Source organism: Galeopterus variegatus, unplaced genomic scaffold, assembly GCF_000696425.1.
Source record: "Galeopterus variegatus unplaced genomic scaffold, G_variegatus-3.0.2 Scaffold679, whole genome shotgun sequence".
NCBI classification, from domain to species: domain Eukaryota; kingdom Metazoa; phylum Chordata; class Mammalia; order Dermoptera; family Cynocephalidae; genus Galeopterus; species Galeopterus variegatus.
In genome coordinates, this window is record NW_007726790.1 from 362,389 (window position 1) to 387,453 (window position 25,065).

Here is a 25,065-nt window from a genome sequence, read left to right on the forward strand (position 1 = left end):
AGTCTTGAAGCCATCTAGGTCTTGGTGGCCCTAACACTATTTATTGACTAATAAGTAATCTTTCCATTCTTTACTGTTTTTTGTTATTTTCCTTAGATTGTATAATATTTCTTTTTTATAACATAACATACAGCATTTAAATTGTCAAAGTATCTCTTTCTGTATCTGTTATGTAGCTGGGCTTAAGCAAGTTCTATATTGCTTTAATTATTATTTCTCTATCTTTTCTTTAATGTGTGGATTAGTGATCCTTCATTATTCTAGTTTTTCAAAAATTATTTTTATAATCCTTGCCTGTTTACTTTTTTAGATGAACCTTAGAATTATTTAGTCACGTCCCAAGAAAAATTCTGTTGAGCTCATGATTGGTACTGTAGAAAATCTATGTCCTAGAAATTCCATGTTTATAATACTAAATGCACCCATGTAGAAACATAACTTGTCTTTGTATTCATTTTTTTGTAGTTTTTTCAATGGAGAGTTTTACATATTTCTAATTAACTCTATCCCAGGTATTGTTATTAATTGGAAAAGGATCACTTTTTCATTTTGTTTTTTTTTGTTTGTTTGTTTTGTTTTACAAATAGAGATTACATATGCACAACATCCTTTTCTCTAACAATGCCAAGAATTTAACTTATGCCATTTGAAAGACAAAATTAATGACCACTCTCTTGATTTATACATTTATGTATGAGGATTTGGGCTATTTTATTTTCTGATGAAAAAAATATGTTTCCCGAAAGTAATGACAAAAAATCTTCATAACAAGCAGAAATTTTTCATTAGCCCAGTTAGCAGGATAAGTTGCTTACATTTTATGACTAGATGTCTGGATGTTTGTGTTAATTGCTAAGCTTTCTATTAATATGGAATTCATGTACTACAACTCACTTAATTTACTTAGCTTTATATGCATCTTTCCCCAAAGATAAATCCCTACCACTGGCTTCTAGAACTAGGCAGAAAAAAAATCTCATAAAAGAATATCAAGCAGCAGAACCCCTTGGGAAGAGTCACAGTCAGGCTTCAAAACTCATTTTGTTTCCTTTTGGATTCTACTTTGTGGGCATCATTCACCTTCCTATAGGCGCGTGTTCCTCAAACTTGAATCAGTCAGTTATTCCATCAGCATTTTGCCATTTTCTGTACTGTTACTATAGTTTTCTTTCATTCATCAAAGAACAAAATTTCAACAAATTGAGCTTAAAGATGTAATTGGCATTTATTAGCGATTCATGAGTCAGACAGCATCTCATCTATGAAATAGAAGGACACTGAGCTGGGCTTGGGAGAACAATCAGCTTTTGTAAGGCAGCCCCAGCAGGAACAAGGAAACAGCAGTGTAGCCCAAAAAGCAGATTGGCTAGTATCAGGTTACTTCAGGTTACTTTCCTTGCATGGGTTAATGCAGAGGGAACTTCATTATTATGCCAGCTCAGGTTGACTAGACCCCTAATGACTGACTGGCTGCCTTGAATTTTGGGGGATTTTTGGAAAACTGGTCTGTTTCTAGGTTCGTTTTGATTATGTGGCACCTAGCATAAGTGACTACATTCTGGTTTGGTCTGGTGTGGTCTGTTCAGGCATAGTGAAGGAGCTCAGTCCGCAACAATGGCCTCCCATAAATTTTATTTAACACATTTAATTAATCTTTTTCTTAAATTAATCTTTTGATTAAGATAAAACTTAAACACAGTAAAATGCACAGATTCAAGTGTACAGTTTGATGAACTTTTCTTAAATGCATGCACCCATGTAACTACCATCCTCAATCAAAATAGAAAATGTTTTCCTCACCCCAGAAAGTTTCCTAATGTCAATTTTTTTCTTTTTTGTTTTTTTCCAATGTAAATTTAAAAATGTAAACACACTCTTTTGATGTGCACTTTCATTTTTCAAATATATGTAATACTAGAGACATTAATATAGAAAATTGTCCATTTATCACTTTAAATCATCAATGGAAACCTTAACATAGAAAGTCCTTTTTATAATAACTTCAATTGTTCTAAGCTCAAAATCTGCAGAGGTAAATAAACTGCTTCATTACAAGGTAGTTTTTTGTTTTTGTTTTTTGTCCTTTTTGAGACTGGCCGCACCGCGCTCAGCCAGTGAGCGCTGTGAGTGCACCGGTCATCCCTATATACTATCTGAACCTGTGGTGGGAGCGCTGCTGCGCTCCCAGTGCCGCACTCTCCCGAGTGCGCCACGGGCTCAGCCCGCAAGGTACTGTTAAAACAGCCTTCCAAAGACTGATTTTTAACATGGTACTCTTTCATAACTTAATAACTAAATGTGGTTAATTAGATTGAAAGATTTACCTCTTCTATCTTGTATTACACTCTGTAGGAATTATATATGATAAAATTAGTAAAATATTAATATTAGACAAAATAGATTAATCTCTGATTCCAAAGCCTTTTATACACCATTTATGAGAGCAAGGAAACATCTCTTGCCTTGCCTCAGAGTACCTAATTTCTGGTGTGGGTGCTTGTATTTGCTCCTTATTTTTATTTTTTTAAAGGTTTACTTTGAGACTTAATATTTGCTGAACCCTTTTTTTGATCTGGCTTTCAATCAATGGATCTGACTTCAGCCAAATTGCTTCCTAGTAGTTCTCATGTGATGGCCAATTCGGGGTGGAGTAGCTGGGGAGTACAGGGGAAATGTGCTTCAGTGGTGAGTACAGCAGAGTTGAAAATTCATTTGTTTTCCTCCCCTAGAGATAAAACAAGTGTCCTAGTATGAGGGCAATGCTCATGCTATTCCCCAAGTTCTCAAGGCATGTAGTGGGAGAGGTGTTGGCTAGCAGATTGCTATAATGGGGCAGTTTTTCCATTCACAGGGCTGGGGGTTTGCCTGTTGTTGCCAGGGTTGCAGTTCTGAGGAGGTGCTGTAGAAGGTGGAAGTGGAAAGGGGTATTGGTTATAACTTCCTAAACCAATGGTTTGTCCTGGTGCAGTGGTTTGTCAGAGAAAATTGAGGGTTTAGTTATGCAGACCTGGTGTTTGGTAAACAAATTGATGTTTATCTATCTGTGATTTTCTCTCTTGTATTTTAAGAAGTGTGTTTATCCTTAATACTAAAATTACTTTTAAAAAACACAAGTATCCTTTTGGGATGTCATTATTTATAAGAGTAGTTTTGTTTCTGTAAACATAGTGCCCATTTAAAAATTCACTTGAGATTGATTCACTTGGAATTTGAGTTTGATAATACTGAAAATCTGGTACCACAGATTCCAGAAGTTAGAAACTTTTCAACCATAACACTTCCTGTTTTATATTCTATATTGTACTTTTGAGCCAAAAGGCAGTGAAGAGAATTCCACAAAATGTGTTTGCTCTTTTGTTAAGAAACAAAAGCCTCTTTAGCTTGAGTCCCAGTTATCACATGAAGAACAGCTTCCAGGTGTTGTCCTTTGTTATTTGGGACTAAAGGTTGTGTGTGTTACGCAGCTTTCTTCAATTTATTTTGCTGATTATATTCATTGCAAGTATCATCCTTTGTCTCTGATCCAAAGACACGTAAGTTATGTCTCCATCATCAAGCTACACACAAAAAAAGGAGTCTGGGTTTCTTCTAAAGTTTGGAATATTTCTTGTTCACCATCACCTTCCTCACTCCATTTCATTAAAACTGAAATCAATTTTACCGATCATTAGAGTGGTTATTGATATAGCAAAGAATAGGAATTTGAATAATGAGCTTGTATTTTATAGATTGTAACTATTACACTAGCTATTAACTGATCTTTCTATGCCTAATAGTAACAACTACTGTTCTCCTACTTGCAAAAGGGTGTGTTATTGGAAAAACTACAATACTAGTGAAAATTAATAGAATTATCTTATAACATATTAGAATTCGTCTATAATTTCAAATTTATAAGCCTTTGGCTTCTGCCCACAAGTCTTCCAACTTTTCATTTATGTTAAACACCACAAACCTGTTCTTTTCTTTGAAACCTTATAAATTATTACCTTTTAAATTCTTTAAAGTTATAATGACTTTGAGGTGCTATTTATCTTTCTGTTTATATATTAATACCTTCACTCAGTTCCAGAATAATTTGTTCTATCATGAAATACTTATATTAGATATGCATCTTAAATCTGTACCACTTCATACTGAGGAACACAGTCACCCAGATCAGGCAGAGGGCGCTATATCTTCCATCTCTTTCCATGAATCTAGGTGCAAGAATGTCCTTCATCTCAACATCTGGAATCATCAGAGAGTTGATGTAAAAAGCTGGATCCATACAAAATTTTTTAAAAGAATAACCTTTTTACTTTTGTTTTTATTATGCTATTGTGGAGAGTTTGTCTATTCCTATGCAGGAGAGAGATCTTATGCATTATGCTGAGGATAAATGCTTAGAACATTTGACAATGATCTGTGGGTTGAAGAATCAGACTGGCTATGCTTACTACTCAAGTTGATGGAGAGAGAAATTATAAAACAGATAATGAAGCTCTCCACATTTGTTCTTTGTCCAGAAAAAATAGTATAATATGGGTACTATAACCATTGAATGTTCTCTGTGCATCAGCTTTTTAAAATTTGATTGAAATATGTAGATTCTAGAAAGTCTTCCCTAGAAACTGCATCTTTTCACAACATTCCCCTTGCAAAATATCCAGTGGATTTAGAAAAAAATGTACACAAATAGAAATTGTTTTCAACTGACTTAGATTTTTAGAGAGTCTCCAATTAGAGGTCAAGTAATCTAATTTATTGGCTTTAGTCAATCAGATGAACAACTTCCATAAGTTCTGTTTTTCGTGGGGTTCTTCCCTCCCTGGACACGCTATTTGGATTAGCCCTTAGTACTCTTAAACTCTTTATAGATATGAATGAAATCTGTTCTCCTAAAACACACACAACCTGAATTTTTATGTTCCCTGATATAGATAGTCAAAGAACATTAAAAAAAAAAAAAGGCTTTACAATATATAAGTGAAGTAGCAAATCATAGAACTTGAAGTTTCATGTTATTCCTATCCTCAGCCAGAATTAGAGGTGTTAAAAGAAGGCCTTTCATGCCTTTTGTTTAAAGTGGGCCTGGTGGTCAGCTTCTATTTTTAGAGAAAATACTCTATTGTGTCTCAGCTCACTGCTTGAATACATACTCCAGTGTTTTCTCTGGTAAGCCCCTCAAAGCAGAGAAATCCACAGTACTTTATTGTGAACTTACATATGACTGAAGAGAGAGTACGGGGGACAGCAAGATATTTATAAGTCATATTGTTGGGGACTGGTCTCTGATACTGTACAGATCTAACAGGAATGCTGAACTCTACCAAATATTGACTGGAACATGTGGCAATTAATGATTGGCATTTACATAAGAAACACTAGATCTGTGTCCTCTCTGTAGAAATAGTGTCTAAAATAGAGGCAGAAAATGATCATGTCAATCTTCACTCCTTTTTCAAAGAGGTATTGAAAGCAATCATCGTCTAGGCCCAGAGACTTAACTATATTATCTGTAGTCTCCAAATACTCAGATTAAGTAATAATATTATAGTGCTGCATATAACTCTTTATTCCAAGCAGATTTTCTCAACAGAATTGGGAAATGAGGATACTGGCTTTTCCTTCTATATAACTTTTAACAAGGAGTGTGTGTACATAATTCAAAGCACACAGATTCACTTTTGGAAATTCTGTCAAAGCAGGCAGCTCCTCAGTGATTATTGACTGACACTCTCAAAAGAAGGCTAGAAAACATATGTTTTCTAAAATAAAATGCTGAGTCGAAATTTTACACCCTCAGATTTAACACAGCTAACAAATTTGTTTAAAAATAAAAATGATTTTTATTTAAATGAATAGTGACTTAAGGAAATAGGCAATGTCAAGTCAGTTTATGCAGATTACATAAATCTGATGTAAACACAGTTCTTATAGATTTTCTGTCCTTTGCAATTAAAGGCAATTCTATCATTTGCCATTGTAGTCAGCAATTCTAATTATCATAAAATATATATATTCATTTTCATTAAATGGTTTATGCTCTCTCTACATATATCTTTTTTGTTTTTTGCATCAAACAAGAAAAGAATTAATACTTTGTTTTCTTTAAAATCAATGACACTTACATAGCATTATAATGGTATGGATGGGTGGGAAGAACTAGACTAGTACTTGCAAATCCCCTAAAGAGCTAATTTAAACACAGATTTCTGGTTTCCACCCCAGGAGTTTCTGATTTAGTAGGCCTAGGATGGGCATGGGAATTTGCATTCCTAACAAGCTCTCAGGTGTTGCTAGTTTTGTCACATGGCCTTTACTCAGAATAGCACTGGACTAGACAACATTGGAGAATTAGCTGTGCAACAGAGGGAAGAGAAGTGGAAGGGATGCGATAAAGATTACAGTATCTACTTGTAGTGAGTTGAATAGTGACCCTAAAAAGACATGTCCACTTGGAAATTCAGAATGTGACCTTTGGGCCGGCCCGGTGACGCACTCGGTAGAGTGCAGCGCTTGGGAGCGCGGTGGTGCTCCCACCGAGGGTTCGGATCCCATATAGAGACCGGTCCGCTCACTGGTTGAGCGTGGTGCGGGCGCGACACCGAGGGTTGCGATCCTGTTGCCAGTCGTGGTACGGGCGCGACACTGAGGATTGTGATCCCGTTACCGGTCACGAAAAAAGACAAAAAAGAAAAAAAAAAAAAGAATGTGACCTTATTTGGGAAAATGGTCTTTGCATATGTAATTAAGATAAGTATATTAAGATGAGGTCATTTTGGATTAGGTGGGCCCTAAATGTAATGATGAGTCCACGTAAGAGAGAAACTTCTATCCTACAAGACTGTAAGATAATAAATTTCTGTTACTTTATGAAGTTTGTGGTAATTTGTTATGGCAACCCTAAGAAACTAGTACAGTAACCAAAGTCCAACCATACCAAAATGCCAGTTTCCTTCAGTCGAATACTATAAACAAAAAGGATAGAATTTGGACACTGGTCCAGTGTTAACAATGATTGAACAATTTATTGGCAAGCACAACTGTATATTTTCTGACATGTTACTTAATTTAATCTTCCCCAAAATTCTTAGAAATAGTTATTTTTTAGCATCATTTAACAAAAGAAGACCATGAAATTCAGAATGGTCATTTAGGCAGGAAATATTTATGTGTTTACTTTATACTAAATTCTTACTGGATACTGGAGTGATCAAGTGACCTACTAAAAGTGATACAGTCTGTAAGTGCCAGAATTAGCATTCAAATCTAGATCCTGTCATGCCAAATTCTATGCTATTCTCCATCACGTCACACTTTATCAAAGGCTCAGAGCAGGAAGGCACAGAGCATTTTCGAAGGCACTAGTCCATTCTGGTTACTGTGCAGTATTTTACAAAGTAGAAAAGGAATTTATTATCTTCAACACAAATCTTCCTGGTTTATCATTTTAGTGTTTAAGGGTATTTCTTTCTGTTAATACCTGTAAAGTGTTTTCACTGTTTACCTGAATCTTATTTCGTCTTGTAGTAACCCTTAGTAGCTTAATAACGAGATAGAAATAATAGCTCTATATTGTCTTTGGAGATGTAGATCAGTGATTTAGATCAGTATTTTTATATACTTTTTTACTTTCTATTTTTCTACTTTATTTTAGAAACACACACACAGACACACACATATATATATATAGTCCTGGAAAAATATTTGAATACTGTTATTACCTTGAGGTTGAAGATCACAAAAAGAAGAGTACTTAGTCTTTAGCATCATAATAATATGAATTCCCTGAGTGCTTCATACAAATCTCCCTTGAATGATTATTAATGTATTTAAGCTGTTTAATAATGCTTTGAAAGTTATTACATTCAGTTATCTCATTACAGTTAATACTTTTAAATGTACGATGTGAATGTCATTGCTAGCTGCTAAATATTCAGAATATTTTAAAAAGTTATTCTTACCCTTTGTGGTTGATTCAAAATCAGTAAAATCAAGGTCAGTGAAACAGTGAAATAATTAAACAAAATGGGCTAAGAAACTGCTCACATTGGCAGGTTAAAGTGAAAAGCAGCTTAGAAGCTCAGGGTAAATTTCATGAAGTCCTTAAATGTCTAGATCAAAAACAATGATGTTACAAAATGGGCATTAACGCTGACATTTTTTTTTTTTTGCCTGTGATGATATTTGTGTTTACCTTATCTTTCTCCCATTAATTTATTCAACGAACACTTTATGTATACCTACAGCATGCAAGGTGTGGCATAAATCCTGTAGGCAAATTATTAAAATATGAGAATAACTCTGATCCAAATGATATAGGTCATAACTCTTATCACAGAAAGAAGGTTCATGGGAGAGTGTGAATTCTTCTATACCTATGAATTGATTAAAAATTTTAGTCAGCTATCTTTTGGGCTTTGATTTCATCTGTTACTGCATTTTAGTTAATGAATGTGGTCTATATAATGGATTATTTTAATATTTTTGAGACACTCTTTGTGACCAAGTAGGTGGTTAAATTTGTAAAAGGCTCAGGCTTGAAACCAATATGTATTCTTTAATTATTCAATGCCAGGTTCATTATATGTTTATTAGATTAAGCTTATCATTTGTGTTATTAAACTCTCCTATTTCTTCACTAATTTTTATGTCTGCTTTATTACTTTTTTGAGAGGTCAATTTTGTAAGAAATTTTAAGAGAGGTAAGAAAGTGTAGATTCATCAGTTTCTTTATGTAATTCTATTTTTTTTGCCTATTTTAAAAGCTAAGATTTTAGGTATACACAAATCCGGGACTATTATATTTTCTTAGTGGATTGTTTCTTTTAACATTGAGTAATAATGCTTTATGTCTCTGATTGTGCTTTTTGACTTAACATCTGCTTTTTACTAGCATTAATATTGCTAAATTAGGTTTCTTTTGTTAATTATGGATGTGTTATATTTCAGCTCCTTACTCTCAACTTTTCCATGTCATGAAATTTTTTTTAATTGTAGCTTTATTGAGATATAATTTATTTTCCAATACAACTCATTCTTTTAAAGTATACAATTCAGTGGTTTTTAGTATATTCAAGATTGTTCAACCAACTCTGATAATTAATTTTAGGACAGTTTTTTATCACCCTAAAAGGAAACCCCATACCCTTTAGTAGTCACTGCCCATTTCCCACCTCCCTCCAATTCCTAGCAACCACTATTTTATGTCTATAAGGATTTGCTTTTTCTGGACATTATGGACAAATAGTCTCATACAATATATGGCCTTTTGTCTGGCTTTTTACTTTTCACTTACCATAATGTTTCAAGATTTATCCATGTTGTAGCGTGTGTCAGTACTTCATTATTTTTCATAGCCGAATAATATTCCATTGTATGGATATGCCACACTATTTATTCACTGATGGACATTTGGACTGTTTCTGCTTTTTGGCTATTAAGAATAATGCTGCCATGAACATTCATGTACCAGTTCTTGTGGGGACATATGCTTTCATTTCTCTTAGTTGTACACCTGGAAGTGGAATTGCTAGATCATAGGGTAACTCTACATTTGAGATTTGAGGAACTACTGAAATATATTTCAAAGTGACTGCACAATTTCACATCCCCACCAGCAATATATGAGGATTCTAATTTCTCCACATCTTGTTATTGCTTGTCTTTTTTATTTTAGCTATCTTAGTGAGTGCGACATGGTATCTTGTTGTGGTTTTGTTTTTTATTTCTCTAAAGACTGATGATATTAAGCATTTTTTTGTGCTTATTGTCTATTCATATATCTTCTTAACAGAAATGTCCATTCAATTTTTTTTTACTGTATTTTAATTGGCTTATTTGTCTTCTATTCTAGATACAATTCTCTTATCAGATGTATGATTTGAAAATATTTTCTCCCATTCTGTGGGTTATCTTCACTTTCATGGTGGTGTCCTTTACAAGCACGGAAGATTTTTAATTTTGGTGACTTCTAATTGGTTATTTCTTTTGTTGTTTGTGCTTCTGGTGTTATATCTACAAAAACATTAACCCAAGGTCATGAAGATTTATTCCTGTGTTTTCTTCTAAGAATTTTATAGTTTTATCTTTTACATTTAAATCTTTGATCTATTTTGAGTTAACTTTTGTATGTGATATGAGGTAGGGGTTGAACTTCATTATTTATGTGTGGATATCCAGATGTACCGGTACCATTTGTTGAAAAGAGTGTTCTTTCCTTATTGAATTGTCACAGCACCAGTGCTGAAAATCAATTCATCATAAATGTAAGAGTTTATTTCTGGACTCCTAATTCTGTTCCATTGATCCATTCTTTTATTTTTATCCCAATACCATACTGTCTTGATTACTGTAGCTTTGTCATAAGTTTTGAAATAACAAAGTGTGACCAACTTCCTATAGTCACACTCTTTGCAGTTGCTCCTTTTAAAGAGGAAGAGTATATTTCCTCACTCCTTGACTTTAGCTGAGCTCTATGACTTACCTTGGCCCATGAAATAAGGTAAAAGTGACAGTGTGACAATTCTGGGCCTGGTCCTCAAGAGGTCTTGGATATCTCTGCTTTTCCTTTCGTGCCTCTGCCCTAACCCAAGTTTCCCCAGTGCTCTGAGGAACATGTGAGTTATGCGGGGCAGTGCTATCTCAGCTGACCCTAGACCTGAAGCAAGATGAAGAGTATTCCCAGCTACCTCACTGTAAATCAGAGCTTCCTCACAAAGCCCAGAGGAACCCCAACCAACCTGAGGTCACCACCATGAAAAGAGGCCACCACTTTCTCCAAGAAAAGTTTAGGATCTTCCATGAGAACAAGATGATGGACAATGTTCTTAATTGTATTAGTCATTTACAGACACTGTACATGTCCATTGAGGATTAGTAGTGTTTGGGAGAATTAGAACGGAAGATCTACTCAGTGTGATCAGTAGCTACACCATCTGGACCTTGAAGCCTCTTCAATTATCGAGATGAAAGTCAAGACTTGGAATCTACCCTACATGTCAAGAATGACTTTGGAAATAATTCTGGAGGGGAAAGAATCAGCAATGGAGGGAAAAGAGGAAAAAAGATAGGCAAGATGGTAGTCTGAAGGATGAATTGACTTTCATGGCAAGAAGGGACCAAAAGGAAGCTTTTCGGCTATCCAGATGTGAACCAACTAGGACCAAGTGTATATTCTTTAGATGGGTCAGATTTTTGCGCCTTCTGTCATGAGAACTGATAGAAGACTACATAATGTAAATAAGATATTTAAGGGAATGTATAGTGTACTGAAGGGAAAAATGTTTTCAAAATGTTAGCAGCAAATTCTGAATAATAAATATACTGATTGGACAGGAATTATCTGTTTATCCATGTATTAAATCTACCCATTTTTCTACCCATTGAGGTACATGTTTTAGACACAATAAAAATGAATTTCCTTTAAAAAATTATAAATTGTATTTCTCTTCTTTTGATGATTATCCTTAAATATGAACATGTTTAATCAATTTAACAATTTAAGTTTAATTATCATCTCTCTCCTCCTGAGTAATTCAAGATTCTTAAAATGCTTTCACCCTAAACTAACTCCTTTCCCTCTTCCATTCAGTTGTCTACTTTTTTAAATCTTCCTTGTTCTTTACTCCATTACCAATTAGTCTTTTTTTAGGTCAGTGTTTTTTGTTTAATAATTAATTTGGTTATTGTGAGTTCAATTTTCTTCCTCCCAAGTATATCCTTTAGTAGCTCTTTCAGCAAAATTATATCTTTTTAATTCTCTCTTTAAAAATTTTATTTTTAAAATTTTAATAACTTTTTTTATAATCATGGAAACCAACAATCAAAAAAGTAGAGCAAACAGTATTGAACCTCCTAGTACTCCTCAAGCAGCTTCAAGAAACATGCACATATGACTGCCTTCTTGAATTGTAGTTTTGATGAGTATAGTTTAATTGAAGATATGTTTCTGGGTATTGTTGATATGGTATCTATTGCATTCTAACTGTCACTTCTTTATAGTCTTGCTTTTTTCTCCTGATTGCTTTTAATATCTAGTTTTTTATTTTGCTGTGTGTGATTTTACCACTTATGTGTCATGATGTGGATTTTTATTGGTTTTGATTGATACTACAGGACTTCTACAATTTGGTTTATTTAATTCTAGAAAATTCTTAGCCATTATCACTTCAAATATTTTCTTTTCCCTTTTCTTTCTATATTACCCTTGTGGAACTCCGAACTTTCAGAACTATGCTGGACCTTATCATTCTGTTCTCCAAGACCCTTAACTTCCCTTCCAAAAATTCTCTATATCTCTCTCTGCTGTAAATTTGAGGATTTCTTCAAATATACCTTCCAGCTCTAGACTATCCATTGAATTTTAAATTCAGTAACTTTTTTTCTAGAAGTGCTATTTGTTTTTGTTTTTTTTCAAATTCTTCTATAGGTCAAAGAGACCTGACCTTGTTCATTATGGTACTATTCCTTTTTAAAAACATGTTTACTTTTAATATAAGTTTATTACTATAATACAAACAAAAAATTAAAATAATAACATAAATAAAAATGAGTCAATTTTTGCAAAATGAACATTCCCTTCTAATCAGCACCAGATCAAGAAGCAAAACATTTCCAGAACCCCAGAAGTGCTCTCATGCCGTTTTCTACTCACATTCCCCATCTGCAAGAGTAACAGCTATCCTGATTTCTAGTCCCATAGATTAGTTTTACCTGTTTTTGAATTTTGTGTCAACTGAAATGTACAGTGCAAATATAATTATTTTATAGGGTTTTTTTCCTTCTCCAGATAATCTGTATACCATTAATTTTAGTTCTCCTGAACTAGTGGTGTTAGGAATCTTGTATAAGTCTTTCTAATATTTATTGCTTGGCTTTTGTGCTTACTTTTGTCTTAGTGATTTTTGGAATTCTGGTAAGACATTATGTTCAATATTTGATTTGGAAATCCTATTATTCTTAAGAGACATAAATTTGGATTTCTTACTTTGATGGTATAGGCCTAATGTTTTCATTCTTCCAGGATTGCTGCTTTTTTCCATCTAATTCCTCATACTACATACCAATAGTACCTTGTTGCTATTCAGACTCCATACCACCTTGCTACTTTTGTGTTATGTTAGGTAAAGTTTTGCCTGTTCTCTTTTTATGGGCAGAAAATCCTTGAAGTCCCCAGGCTTTAGGGTACATTATCAGTACAGCTTTCTAACCAGTATCACTTATTTTTGCTTAGACATGAAAAGCCCAACCCTAAGCCCCTTTTACCCTATCCTGGTACAAATTTCTTGTGGACCTTTACCATGTCAGTTCCCACATGCTTCTGTCATCCAAATATTCTTTTTCTTTCTTTAAAGGTCATATATGTGTATAAAACTTAAAAGTTATTTTATTTCATTATTTTTATGTGTTTGCAAAGGTAAGAGAGGGGGTGGATAATAAGGAAGATAGGCATCCATATCAGATCAGTCTACCATTCCTGGAAGCTGAGCAGATCAATGCAGTTGCAGTGACTATGAGTTAGTTGACTAGACTTACAAGTGTTTAGGGCTATGGGCCAGAGTCTCTTTTCTGGCTAAATTACTAGGACTATATAGGATCCATTATTATACTGAACTGATCCGGTTTCATATGAATTAACTCATCTTTTGGTTGTGGTTGTTTTATAGATGCAAGTTTCCAAAAATAATATGGAAAAGAAAAAGCCCAAATTTAGAAAAAGGAAAAGGTATGCTTTTTAAAATTAAAAAGTGTTATGATAAAATTGAAATGTATATATATATGATTTAATTATTACATGACGTTTACCCTGATCTTTGATTCAATTTCACTAGGGAAATATTGTGTTTAAATTTTTCTAAAAGAATTAATAGAATAATAAAAAGTAGTCTTAGAAGGATGAAGAAAGTTCTATATTTACACAAAGATGTTGAACTAGAACTTTTGATGGTTAATATCATAACAGCAACCAGACAAGCAGGTTTTTACTTTAAAAATACATAATGCAAACCAGAAACAGGCCTTCCTAATGAACTAATAAGCCACTGATGAGTTTTATTATTTATCATAGAACCAGCCATACGTTTTCTTTATTTTTTTAAAGAATGGTAATCAGTGCTGTGTTAGAAAGAGTTCTGCTCAAGAACAAAGACTGACATTAATGGATAGTCCTTCTCTTCTTCTTTGTACTTTTTCAGAAGATGAAAAACTAAATTTTTTAAAATGGACTTTCACTGCTTAGTCTCAGTTACATGTCATAGTAACCTCATCAAATAGATAGGGAGTATATCATAATTACTCCATTTTAAAAATAAAGAATTTGTGGCTTGGAGAAGCTAAGTGGCTTTCTCAAGATCTTATGGTTAGAAAAAATGCATTTGAACAGGTGTCTTCTGACTGTAAATCAGCAACATGGTAGAGTGGAAAAAGCAGTCTGACAGAATTTAGTTCCGTCATGCTCAGCCATTTACCTAAATGTGTTAAATTTTTCATTTTCTCTGATATCTCCATTTTCTTTATATATTTTATATATAAAGAAAATTTACTTATATATATTTATATATTTTCTCCATTTCTTTATATAATGAGAGTAACAATTACTTAGTAGGTTTTTGTTGGAGGAGGATCACATGAAAAAGACTGTGTAAGGTGCTTGATAGATTGTTAGTGCTTTGTACCTAGTGAGAGCTCAAATTGATATTAGTCCCCTCCCTCTTTTTTTTTTTTTTTTTTTTCTGCATCCTGCTGTCTTACTGAATAAAACAACCAAGACAAAGTACCTTAAGGTAAAGAAAATATATTTATAATCTACAATTACCAATGAATATACATGAATGGTTATTTAAGTATATGATTGAACTTTTGAAGCTAAATTTGTCAAATTCTTTTTCTAGGAAAATGATTTTAAAATGCTCTTTTGAAAATGTTTGCTCAGAGGATGCCTTATCAAAGGAAAACATGGGTATGTAAAGGCCTCTGTGCTTTTGGTTCTTTTACCTATATTTAATTCACAAAGTATAGTTGTAATCCTGTGAAAGAAAAAAAATCTGTTATACATATATATATGGGAAACATTAATGGGTCATTTTTGGTATTAATTTACATATTGGGGCTTTTCAATTGCCTTTAGGTTTCTATTTCCTTGAACTCAGTTTTCTCTGGCTTTTTCATGTATTTAATTTTTTAAAAAATAATGCACCAGCAGTTGTGGGAGGAAGTATCAGCAACTTACATTTCATTCCAGATTTCTCTATTCCAAATTATCGGGGTCTGAGGAGTGACAAAGGGAGAGAAGGGAGAACAGCAGCCTGGAGCTTCCAGCTGAATTAATTGTCATTAGTATTAGAACACAGTAGGGTGAATGTGGAATGCAGGGAGCAATTTTTAGTTTTCAAAATCTCTTTCTACATTTTCCTTAGTCTAGAATAGCAGGCAAAGATGGAACTTTGGCAGTCATGTTCAAAGCCCATTAAACCCCGAGGAGTTATCAGTGCCATACTCCCTCTGCTGCGAAGCCACCCCAGATCCTATGGCATTGCATTTCAATTGGCTAAATAAGCCACTCATTTATAGTCTCATTAAACAAAAGAAAAGCAGGCAGAAGAAGGACAAAGCAGTTCGTTTTTTAAAAAAAATTCTTTTGTTCTCCTAAACCAGTACAAGATTCTGTTGTTTCTCTCTTTTCAAGCTTATTCTGCTTCTGTTTTCCCACTAATTAAAGTGCCTTTTCTTAGCTACTGTGTCCCTTACATAAATCAGTTTATGTATTTCTGTAGAAAGGCAAAATTCTGTTTATCCATGAACTGAGTTCTCACTAGGAGACCCTGGCATTGTAATTGAGGATTCCAACACTGGGATCCTTCTCCCCTCCAACTCAATGCAAGATACTACAGAAGAAATCCACAGCAGCCAGGAGGCATCCATTGACTGGAAATGACTCTTCCTCAGTAGTCATCCCTTCAGGAGTCTCACATTCTGTGTGGCTCTTAAAGTCTCAAAAGTTAATTGTTAAAATAGTTACTCCTCCATTCCACTGTGAACAACTAAAGAGCAGGAACATCTAGTCTACTATGGTTTTTTTTTGCAAAAATTGACTTACTTCCTGAAAAATTGTTTTTTTTTCAAGTTTAACCTTCCTGAAGTTTTTTATCCCTTACCCATGTTTCTGTGGATCCCTCCATCCAAGCCTCTGATATCTCTCATTTCTTCATAGTTTAAGGTAGGGCCAAATGTTAGAAGAAAGTTATACCATTTTCTTGAATCTCCTCTCCACGTCTTGGACCCACTTTACTTATGCTCCCAGGTGCTGAAGTTCCCATTAGTCTCCTGCCCCAGATTTGCTTTTTCTTTATGGGTTTTATGCTCCACCAAATTGTTTCTCTCCCTCTCTCTCTCTCATCCAATAAGAACTGGCCTGTTTCTGGACTTTCATTAAAAAAAGCTGAGGAATCATTAAATAATTTAAACTGTATGTCCATGACTGTATAAAGATTTAATCTAATAAATAAGTATTTGTGAAACACATTTGTATTTTTGGGAAAACTGCTACCTTGCTACCAGGAATATCAAGTGTTATGTTTATATTGTCTCTATAACTAATTTTTCCCCCCATTTAGGAACAAGAAAATTCATCTATAATGATAAAATGATAAATAGCAATAATAATAATGATGACTCACACCTATAACAATTGTTAAGTGTCCTCACTGTTCTAAACACCATGTATATGTTTATTTAACCTTCTTACATGATCTATGTGAGATAGATGAAGTAGGTATTATATTATCTCCCATTTTATTGACAGGGAAACTGAGGCACTTAAGAGGTTATATGACTTTTCAAAGAACACATCGCTTCTTAAAATTGATCAAAGTGTGCAGCTATTTTCTTGGTTGTTTTAATACCAGGAAGCTTAAAGCTAAATTTATGGGGGTTTTGTACAGCGTTGGTAGTTGATCTAATTTTTTTTTAAATCTAATTATTGCCCTTTGTATCCCCTTTAATGAATTGATTTTGGTTTCTTTTAGTCTTTTGAATTTTTGTTTTTTATTTCATTGTTTCTGTTGGTAAATACCTCATTTCTTTTTGGGGGAGTAGACAATCTATAAAAGTTTGAATAAATAAAAGATTGACATATTACCCAGGACCAACTAATAATCTATTAACATTCTTTATTAAATTAGCAAAGGATATATTTATCGGCCACTTGAGACAGGTAAGCTTGGAAGAGGATAGTTAATATAGGAAAGGTCTGGATCTTGGTGGATCCTGGAGGAAGCATGAAAGCCTTGGGGTATGGGTCTAGGAGGTAGAAGTGGTGACAGGGAGAAAGTTGGTATCTTGCTATTCAAAACAAACTTTGCCCACCTACTCTTGTTTTGGAGTAACCTTTAACTTCTAGGCTAAAAGGTGGGGTTGGCCCTCATCCTTCTTTCCCCAGAGCACCATGCCTCCTATTTCTGTTTCTCTCCAAGCGTAGTGCTCTCTTCATTACAGCTCAACCTGTATTTCATTCTTCTCTACATTTAAGTTATAAGCATATAGAGGAGTATTTGTGATTACTTTAAAACAAAACCAAATGATGTACTTTTTCTTCCTCCTACCCTCCTCCTCCATTAGAATTCCTGCAGAATTTCAACATTGACGTTGCTCTGCAAGTATATTTAAGAGTTTTTTGTTCAATGCCAGTTTTGGGATAACTCAACCAGTAGCCTCCATAAGGGAGGAGACAGCTTCTTTAAACGTTCAATAAAGAGGTAGAGATTAAAGAAAAGTTTATAAATATACATTTGAAAGTTCTTAAAATAGTGACCAATTTATTGAGACAAACATTGAGTTATTTTTTTTATCAGGAATGGAAAAACAACACTGATTTATACACATTCATTTTTAAAAGCAGATAGGGATTTCAGTTTTAGAAATATTTTTTTTTCTTCTCTTTTTTTCTTTCTCTTTCTTTCCCTTCCTTCCTTCCTTCCTTCCTTTCTTCCTTCCTTCCTTCCTTCCTTCCTTCCTTCCTTCCTTCCTTCCTTCCTTCCTTTCTTTCATTCTTTCTCTTTTCTTTCAACTTTCTCTTAGTGACAGAACAGCTATAATGCTACCACTTTAAACAACAAACTGAAACAAGTCAGGAAAACTACAGGATAATCAGTATTGATAGAATATGATTGGTTGTGCGATCAGCAAAGGCATTCATTTTGTCTCTATCTTTGGAAGATATCATTGACCAATTTCGATAACCTATTTTGTAGATTACAGTAACTGCTATTTCTTGAGAATTATTCTTGAACTTCGCTTTATATTATAGGAGTACCTATTTAGAAAAGGAAACCTCTCATTGTTCTGGAAGCAGAATTTGACATCAGTCAAGTTGATGTTATGACTTCTTGTTCATTTATGAAGTCATCCATTACTTTGTCTACCCTTTGATCAAAAGGCAATGTACAGACTTTTCTAGATTGTTTGAAAACGGAGAGCCTGCAATGCCATTTGGCAATAACATTCATTATCATAAATTGATTATATTTTAGCCTAACATTAGAAATATGAAGATATTTGTTTGCCATTTTTCCTTTATAGCATAGCTCAAAATCCATCTTCTCAACAATGCATTAAATAACAGTGTCAATTTCTGTAGATTCAGAATGTCAGACAGTAAAACAACATTTGTGAGTGTGACTGGGTAATCAGTGTGAAGATAACCACAATTATTCATCTATTAAGTAACAGGTTACTAAATAAGAAATCTGTCATAAGAGGAAGTTAATCTCATTAACAAAGGTGCTTCAATAAAAACATACATTCCTCTAGAAAATTCTGATTTAGTAAACATGGAGTTGTATTTATATTTGTTAATAAACTCCCCAAGTGATTCTTATGCCCACGAAATTTTGAATATCACGGTTCTATAATGAAGCATTTCTGTATTCTGTGTTCTTAGGCTTTAGCAATAACCATACAATGAAGGTCTATGTGGATGTATGTAATATGTTAATTACAGTTTTTGTTTGTTTTGTTTTTTAAACATGGGAACTTGTTCTAAGGTGTGGAGTGTCTTATCAGAAAACTTCTTTCAAACTGTTTTAAAAGAAGTTTTCCATAGAGAAAACCTAAGATTGGCTGGGAAGAGATGATGGCTAGGAAGGCTTGCTAGTTGATGTCAATTTTCCTGAGTTCCTGGCCCTGAGTAGGTACACAATAAATACTTGTTGATTGAATATAAAAATGCTTGAGGCTGGGCCAGCCCGGTGGCGCACTCGGTAGAGTGCGGCGCTTGGGAGCGCGGTGGCGTTCCCGCTGTGGGTTCGGATCCCATATAGAGACCGGTCTGCTCACTGGTTGAGCGCGGTGCGGGCGCAACACCGAAGGTTGCGATCCCATTGCCGGTCATGAAAAAAGACAAAAAGGAAAAAAAAAAAAATGCTTGAGGCAAGCAATAAATAGTGACAGAAAAACTAATTTTGTGGACAAAACTTTAATGTGAAAAATATAAGCTAAAAATTGTTTTCCAGTACCGTAGCAAGAACCATGAAAGGGAAACTTTCTATTTCATAACCTGCCACGACTTTACCCTATTATTTAATAACTATTTTAACAGAATTTTAAAATTTCCTTTTTTATATTCTGTTTGGGTATATTTTCATGTTCCATGAACTTTTAGCTGCTCTACCTGGTATGATTTTTGGTGACCTGCTAATGAATGGCAGATAATAGGAGGTGGCATGTCAGATTTTAGTAACTAGAGTGGAAGATGAAGGGGTTTGTACTCATGGCCTTTCTCTCTGAATTATGTTGCCTTTGGAAGAGCTTCTCATATGTTCCATCTGTCTCTGGTGCAGGGCAGTGGGCCACACGTGACCTCTTTTCTTTGATCTTTGCTTCAACAGACCCTATATCAAATGAAAATGTTTTATTTAAGTCAGGAATTCAAATGCATATTGTTACTCAGTAGTTGAGTCTATAGATTTATAATAGGCTTTTATTTCTTTTTTTTTATTTGGTGGGGGATTTTTTTTTTCTTTTTAATCTCAGCAAGTTCAATGAATTACCAGATTCTCTACTTTTACTCTACTTTTGTATTTATGTCACAGTAGTATAAAAAACTTTTATAAATGTGGCATTTTAAAAAAAATCAGATTAGACAATTAAAATACATTACCATTTGGATTAGGAATAGACTAGCCTATGTTCAACCTAGGTACTTAATTACATGACTTTTCCTTTTAAACAGTAGTTTTAACAGTCTGTAGAGGGATTGGCAAACTGTGGCCCACAGGCCACCAGCTGCTGCCTGTTTTTATAAATAAAGTTTTATTGGAACATAGCCACTGTCATTTATGTATGTACATGTCTATGGTTTGCATTACAACAACAGAATTCAGCAGTTGTCACAGAAACCATCGTGCCCACAAAGCCTGAAATATTTGCTCTCTGGCCCTTGGCAGAAAAAATTTTCTGACTGCTGTTCTATAAATAACAGAATTTATTTTGGTGCCCTTAAAAAAGAAAAACAACAACAAAAACTTCTAGTGAGCTTTTGATATTTGAGGGATACTTTATGGTTTATACATAGCAAAAAAACCACCTACATTTTTCAAGGAAGAATTGTGAAAGATTCACCTGGAAATTCATAATTATTTTGCATCATGCAGAGGTCACACATATGTGAAAATTTTTTAAAATATTTATTTTATCTGTTAGCATTTAGAAGATTTTTTTTTCTTTCTGGATGGTTAAAATTATGCATTAGATTGAGTTAATCAATATGTAGAATTTTTTACTATATTGGTGTTTCTTTAGTTGTCTCTGAGACAGAAGTTTTACTAAAAGAACTGGAGCAAATGCTACAGCAAGCACTAGAGCCCACAGCAATACCTGATGAGTCAGAAGAAGAACATGGAGAAGAAATAAATACAGAAGAAAAGGTAGTATTGATAGTTATTATCAGACCTAAATAGCAACTTAAAATTCTTTAAACTGCAGAATTTTTCCTAGTTGTACATTTTAATTATATGGAAAACTTTTTCACATCTGAAATTTCAGCCCTTGACTATCATGAGGTGAATAATAAACCAGTAGCCTATTGAGAAATCATTTGGCTTTTGTTTTTTTTCTTTTGGCCAACTATGTTGGACTCAGAAAGGCCATATGTGCTTACTTCATTCAATGTTTGAATGAGGATTTGTGATATGGGCCCACGCAGATCATTAATATAGAGCAGCAATGTGGTAGGTATGAGAATAATAGGTGATAGGACAGATGCTTTTACAAGTTAGTACAGCTGTTCCCTAAATAGGAAGAAAAATGGCAGTGAGTAGTTGTGTATATCCTTAAGATTGTATTCATTCATTTAGATATATTAGTATACCTGGATTCAAGAGAACATATTGACACTGATGCTAAAATGTAATGTTTGTGACCCAGTCCTGGTCCTGCCACTAAGGACCTGGGTAATTTGGCAAAATTGCTTATTACTTGCCTCAGATGATTGTTTTGAGGATTAAATAAGGTAAACCAGGAAAAGGGCTTTGCAAAGCAGTAGACACCTAAGGTTAGCTATTATAGATGAGAATTGGCAGTATCAATTGCTAGAGAGAATAAGTGCTAAGATTTTCTTACTTCACTTCTCTTTTCCCACGTTGTCACGTTGAGCAACTACCCATCCCCAAATTTGTAAGTTCACAGATGCAGAAAAAGATGGATTTATAAATAGACAAGGTGTTTCACACCCTTTGACAGACTGCCCAATTGCATTATTTCATTCAACAAGAATAAAGATAATTCTTAAACACCTCCTTTAGTGAGTTAGAAATTAAGAAAGTATACAGAATTTAGGGGCCAGCCCATGGCTCACTTGGGAGAGTGTGGTGCTGGTGACACCAAGGCCACAGGTTCAGATCCCTATATAGGGATGGCCGGTTAGCTCACTTGGGAGAATATGGTGCTGACAACACCAAGTCAAGGGTTAAGAACCCCCTACTGGTCATCTTTTTTTAAAAAAAAGAAGATATACAGAATTTATCATTATAAAGATAACTGTATTAAAATAAAATAAAATTAATGTTAAAAACTCCTACTGAGTTGAAAAACACGATAGCTTTCTAAATCAGTACCAGCAATACCAACTTTTACCCGAATTTGCATGGGCTGTAAATGTCATTTTTCTAATTAAGATTACTTTCTAAAAGGACTGTTTTCTGTAGATAGGTCTTACCTTTTGTAGAATAAGGTCTATAGATTGGTGACATATATTGTATATACATATAATGAATATATATATATATATATATAAATTATTCTTTTCTAGCAAATATGTGTTTTGTTTGAACACTGTATGATTTTGTGCAGTGTTTTTTCAGTCTTAGCAGTTTGTCTTTTCAAAAATATAGCCAGGTTGATTTTTGTAGTGATGTCCTGTGGCTTTTAAAGCTACAGAATTGGCTTCTATTTTGCCATTATAACTAGCAAACTTGATAGAACAGAAAATTACTTCTGATTTTTATTTCTTAAGGTAAAATACATAGTTTTAATACATCACCAAGCAGGAGCTTGCTTTATTTATTTATTTTTTTTTAGATTCTTTTATTTTATGTTTTCAAAAGGCATTTAGTAATTGTAAAAATTAACCATTTTAACTTGCTGGCAGGCAGGTGAGTGCTTCCTGCTGACTGGTTCATAAGCCACTCTGCTCACTGAGCTTTGTAACTCTAGCATTTATGCCAGGTTCAGAATACTTAGGGCCTTGCTCATTTTTAAATGTGAAGAATAGGAATTAAACCAACTATCAAAGATAGAGGAATTTCTAGTTTAAAAGTAAAGAAATGATCACCTCTGGAATTTTATTTATTTATTTATTTATTTGGTTATTAGAAACAATTATATGGCTTCCAAGGAAATTTCACTTAAAACTGTTGAAGTGTTTCCTTTTTAGGAGAAAGTGGCATCCTATAAGCTAAACACGCCAAAAAGAGCCACCTGAAAAATTTTGAAGTTTAGAGCATGCTGATTCTTGGAGCAGATATTATATGAACTGTTTTCAAAGTTGTAAATTTGGTGATGTTTTCATCATTTATTTTATCTATGAATTTTCAATTTAATTACTCTCAATCATTTACATCAATAGATAAGAGTATCAATGTGGAAAAAAGCATACACACATGGATTATCAAAACTTCTATTTGTCATTGAAATGCTTTATGAGATTATTTTACTCACTAGAGTCACCTTCCTAGTTATGTTCTTCTTTAGCTATTATTAACACTGGTTGACATGCCCTTACTTGGTAAGCAATGGAAGGAAATTAATTTTAGATTTTTATAAATCCACATGAATAATTCACAAATTGGAAAATCCACACACAAATAACACAAAATTTACTGAGTAATTGTTTGTATTAAAAGGTACATTTTTGATATATGAAAATACTTGCATAAACTACATGTGTATTTTTCCCTTGAATTATGGGGGAAGTTAACCCTACCTTTAATGAACCTTGAAGTTATGAATCTTGTCTGTGTGCACATTGTTTTTACCAGTGTCTTTTCCTACTAAGCTAGAGTGCACTATCACTACTGAAAGTAATGCACTTGCTTATGAGAATATGACCACAGAAGATGTGATTAAAATAGTTTTAAATTGTATTCTTTATGATAATTTAAAAAATAAAACAATACATAAAATTCACACAGAATTAAAATGATCACGTTTTTCCAAAGCATAAAATTAAAACTAAAAATGCATAATGTTGGGAAATAGAGACAGGACCTAAATAACTACTCATTCTTTACGAACACATTTACCATACATTATACTTATATTATACAAACACATTTACCATACTTTGTACTATATGTGGGAATCATTATTTGGCCACCAGCATAACAGAAAAGTTTGTATAAATGCTGTGGCTTGAGGAATTACTGACTACTTTATGTTTTGTTCAAATAATCAAGTAATTTGTAGTTCTGATGAATTATATGGTTGTTTTTGCAGTTTTCTAAATGCATCCCTGAAGCTCCTGCAGGCAGTCCATTTGAAAACTGCTATGAAGAGGACTATCTTGTAATTGATGGGATAAAACTAAAAGCTGGAGAATGTATTGAAAATATAACTAAAAAGTTTAAAGAAATAGATGCTTTGATGTCTGAATTTTAGTGCATTATACATATTTTCAAAAGTTAATTATGAAAACATTGGCATCTTTATATTTTCCCAAACTCAAAAACTTAAAAATGTTTAGTGAAATACATTGTATCAAAATTGTTATCTGTAATAACTTTGTACTTTATAGTTTTAGAATGTCCATCGTTTTGAAAGCCCGTCAAATGATATTTAAGTTAGTGTTAAAAATTTAGAATTAAAAAACCTCTGATGTTTGTATTTGTAGACTTTTTTCTTGTTTGCCTTCATTTTAAAAACTTTATAAAACTTACCTCACAAACATATGCTTTACAATGATTATTTAGGCCCTTTATTCAAATGTGGCAAACTGTTAAAATGGCTGCCCAATCTATTATAATTCTTAGAGATAATTTAAATTTAATACACTCAGAGAATGTGTATTTGTACCGGAATTAAGCTATTGTAAAATAAAAGGAAATAATTTAAAATGGTTGTACAATAGAGTTGGAGCTTTTCTTAAAAAAACAAAAATGTCATTTGCCTTGTATCGGAAACAATCATTTCAGCCATGGTTCCCAAAACTGAATGCTTAACAGTCTCTGGGAGACTTTGGAAGATCACAATCCTGGACCCTTCCTGCCTGAATCAATATCTCTGGAGGTGGGGATGAGAAAATGTAATTTAAAATGTATAGAGAGAAGTTAAACATATTCACTATAAAAAATCCAACAAAATAGTTCCTATAGTTTTCATAATACATTGTAAGGTCCTTAGTCTATGTTCATTGCTCCCCCGATCTACTATGGCCTCACCTTCTCATCATCACACATCACTCCAGTTAATTCAACTAAGAGGGGTCCCCGATGCTCTCAGGTTCTTTTCTCTCCTCAAGCTTTAGTTCTTGTTTCTATGAGCTTGGAATGCCCTTCCACCCTCCTCCTCCCCACCCCCCCCCCCCCCCCC

General features: G+C 33.7%; 1 protein-coding gene across 1 annotated transcript in view; it reads left to right on the forward strand.

Moving 5' to 3' along the window:
* The window catches only part of ZCWPW2 (zinc finger, CW type with PWWP domain 2), a 114,397-nt gene extending 89,927 nt beyond the window's left edge, over positions 1–24,470 (forward strand). Inside the window, exons 5-8 of the mRNA XM_008571313.1 lie at positions 13,653–13,711; positions 14,877–14,944; positions 20,782–20,906; positions 23,974–24,470. Of these exons, the coding sequence (XP_008569535.1) occupies positions 13,653–13,711; positions 14,877–14,944; positions 20,782–20,906; positions 23,974–24,135 (414 nt within the window). The 3' untranslated portion in view covers positions 24,136–24,470. The remainder of the gene's footprint in view (positions 1–13,652; positions 13,712–14,876; positions 14,945–20,781; positions 20,907–23,973) is intronic.
* Positions 24,471–25,065: the final 595 nt, after the last annotated feature.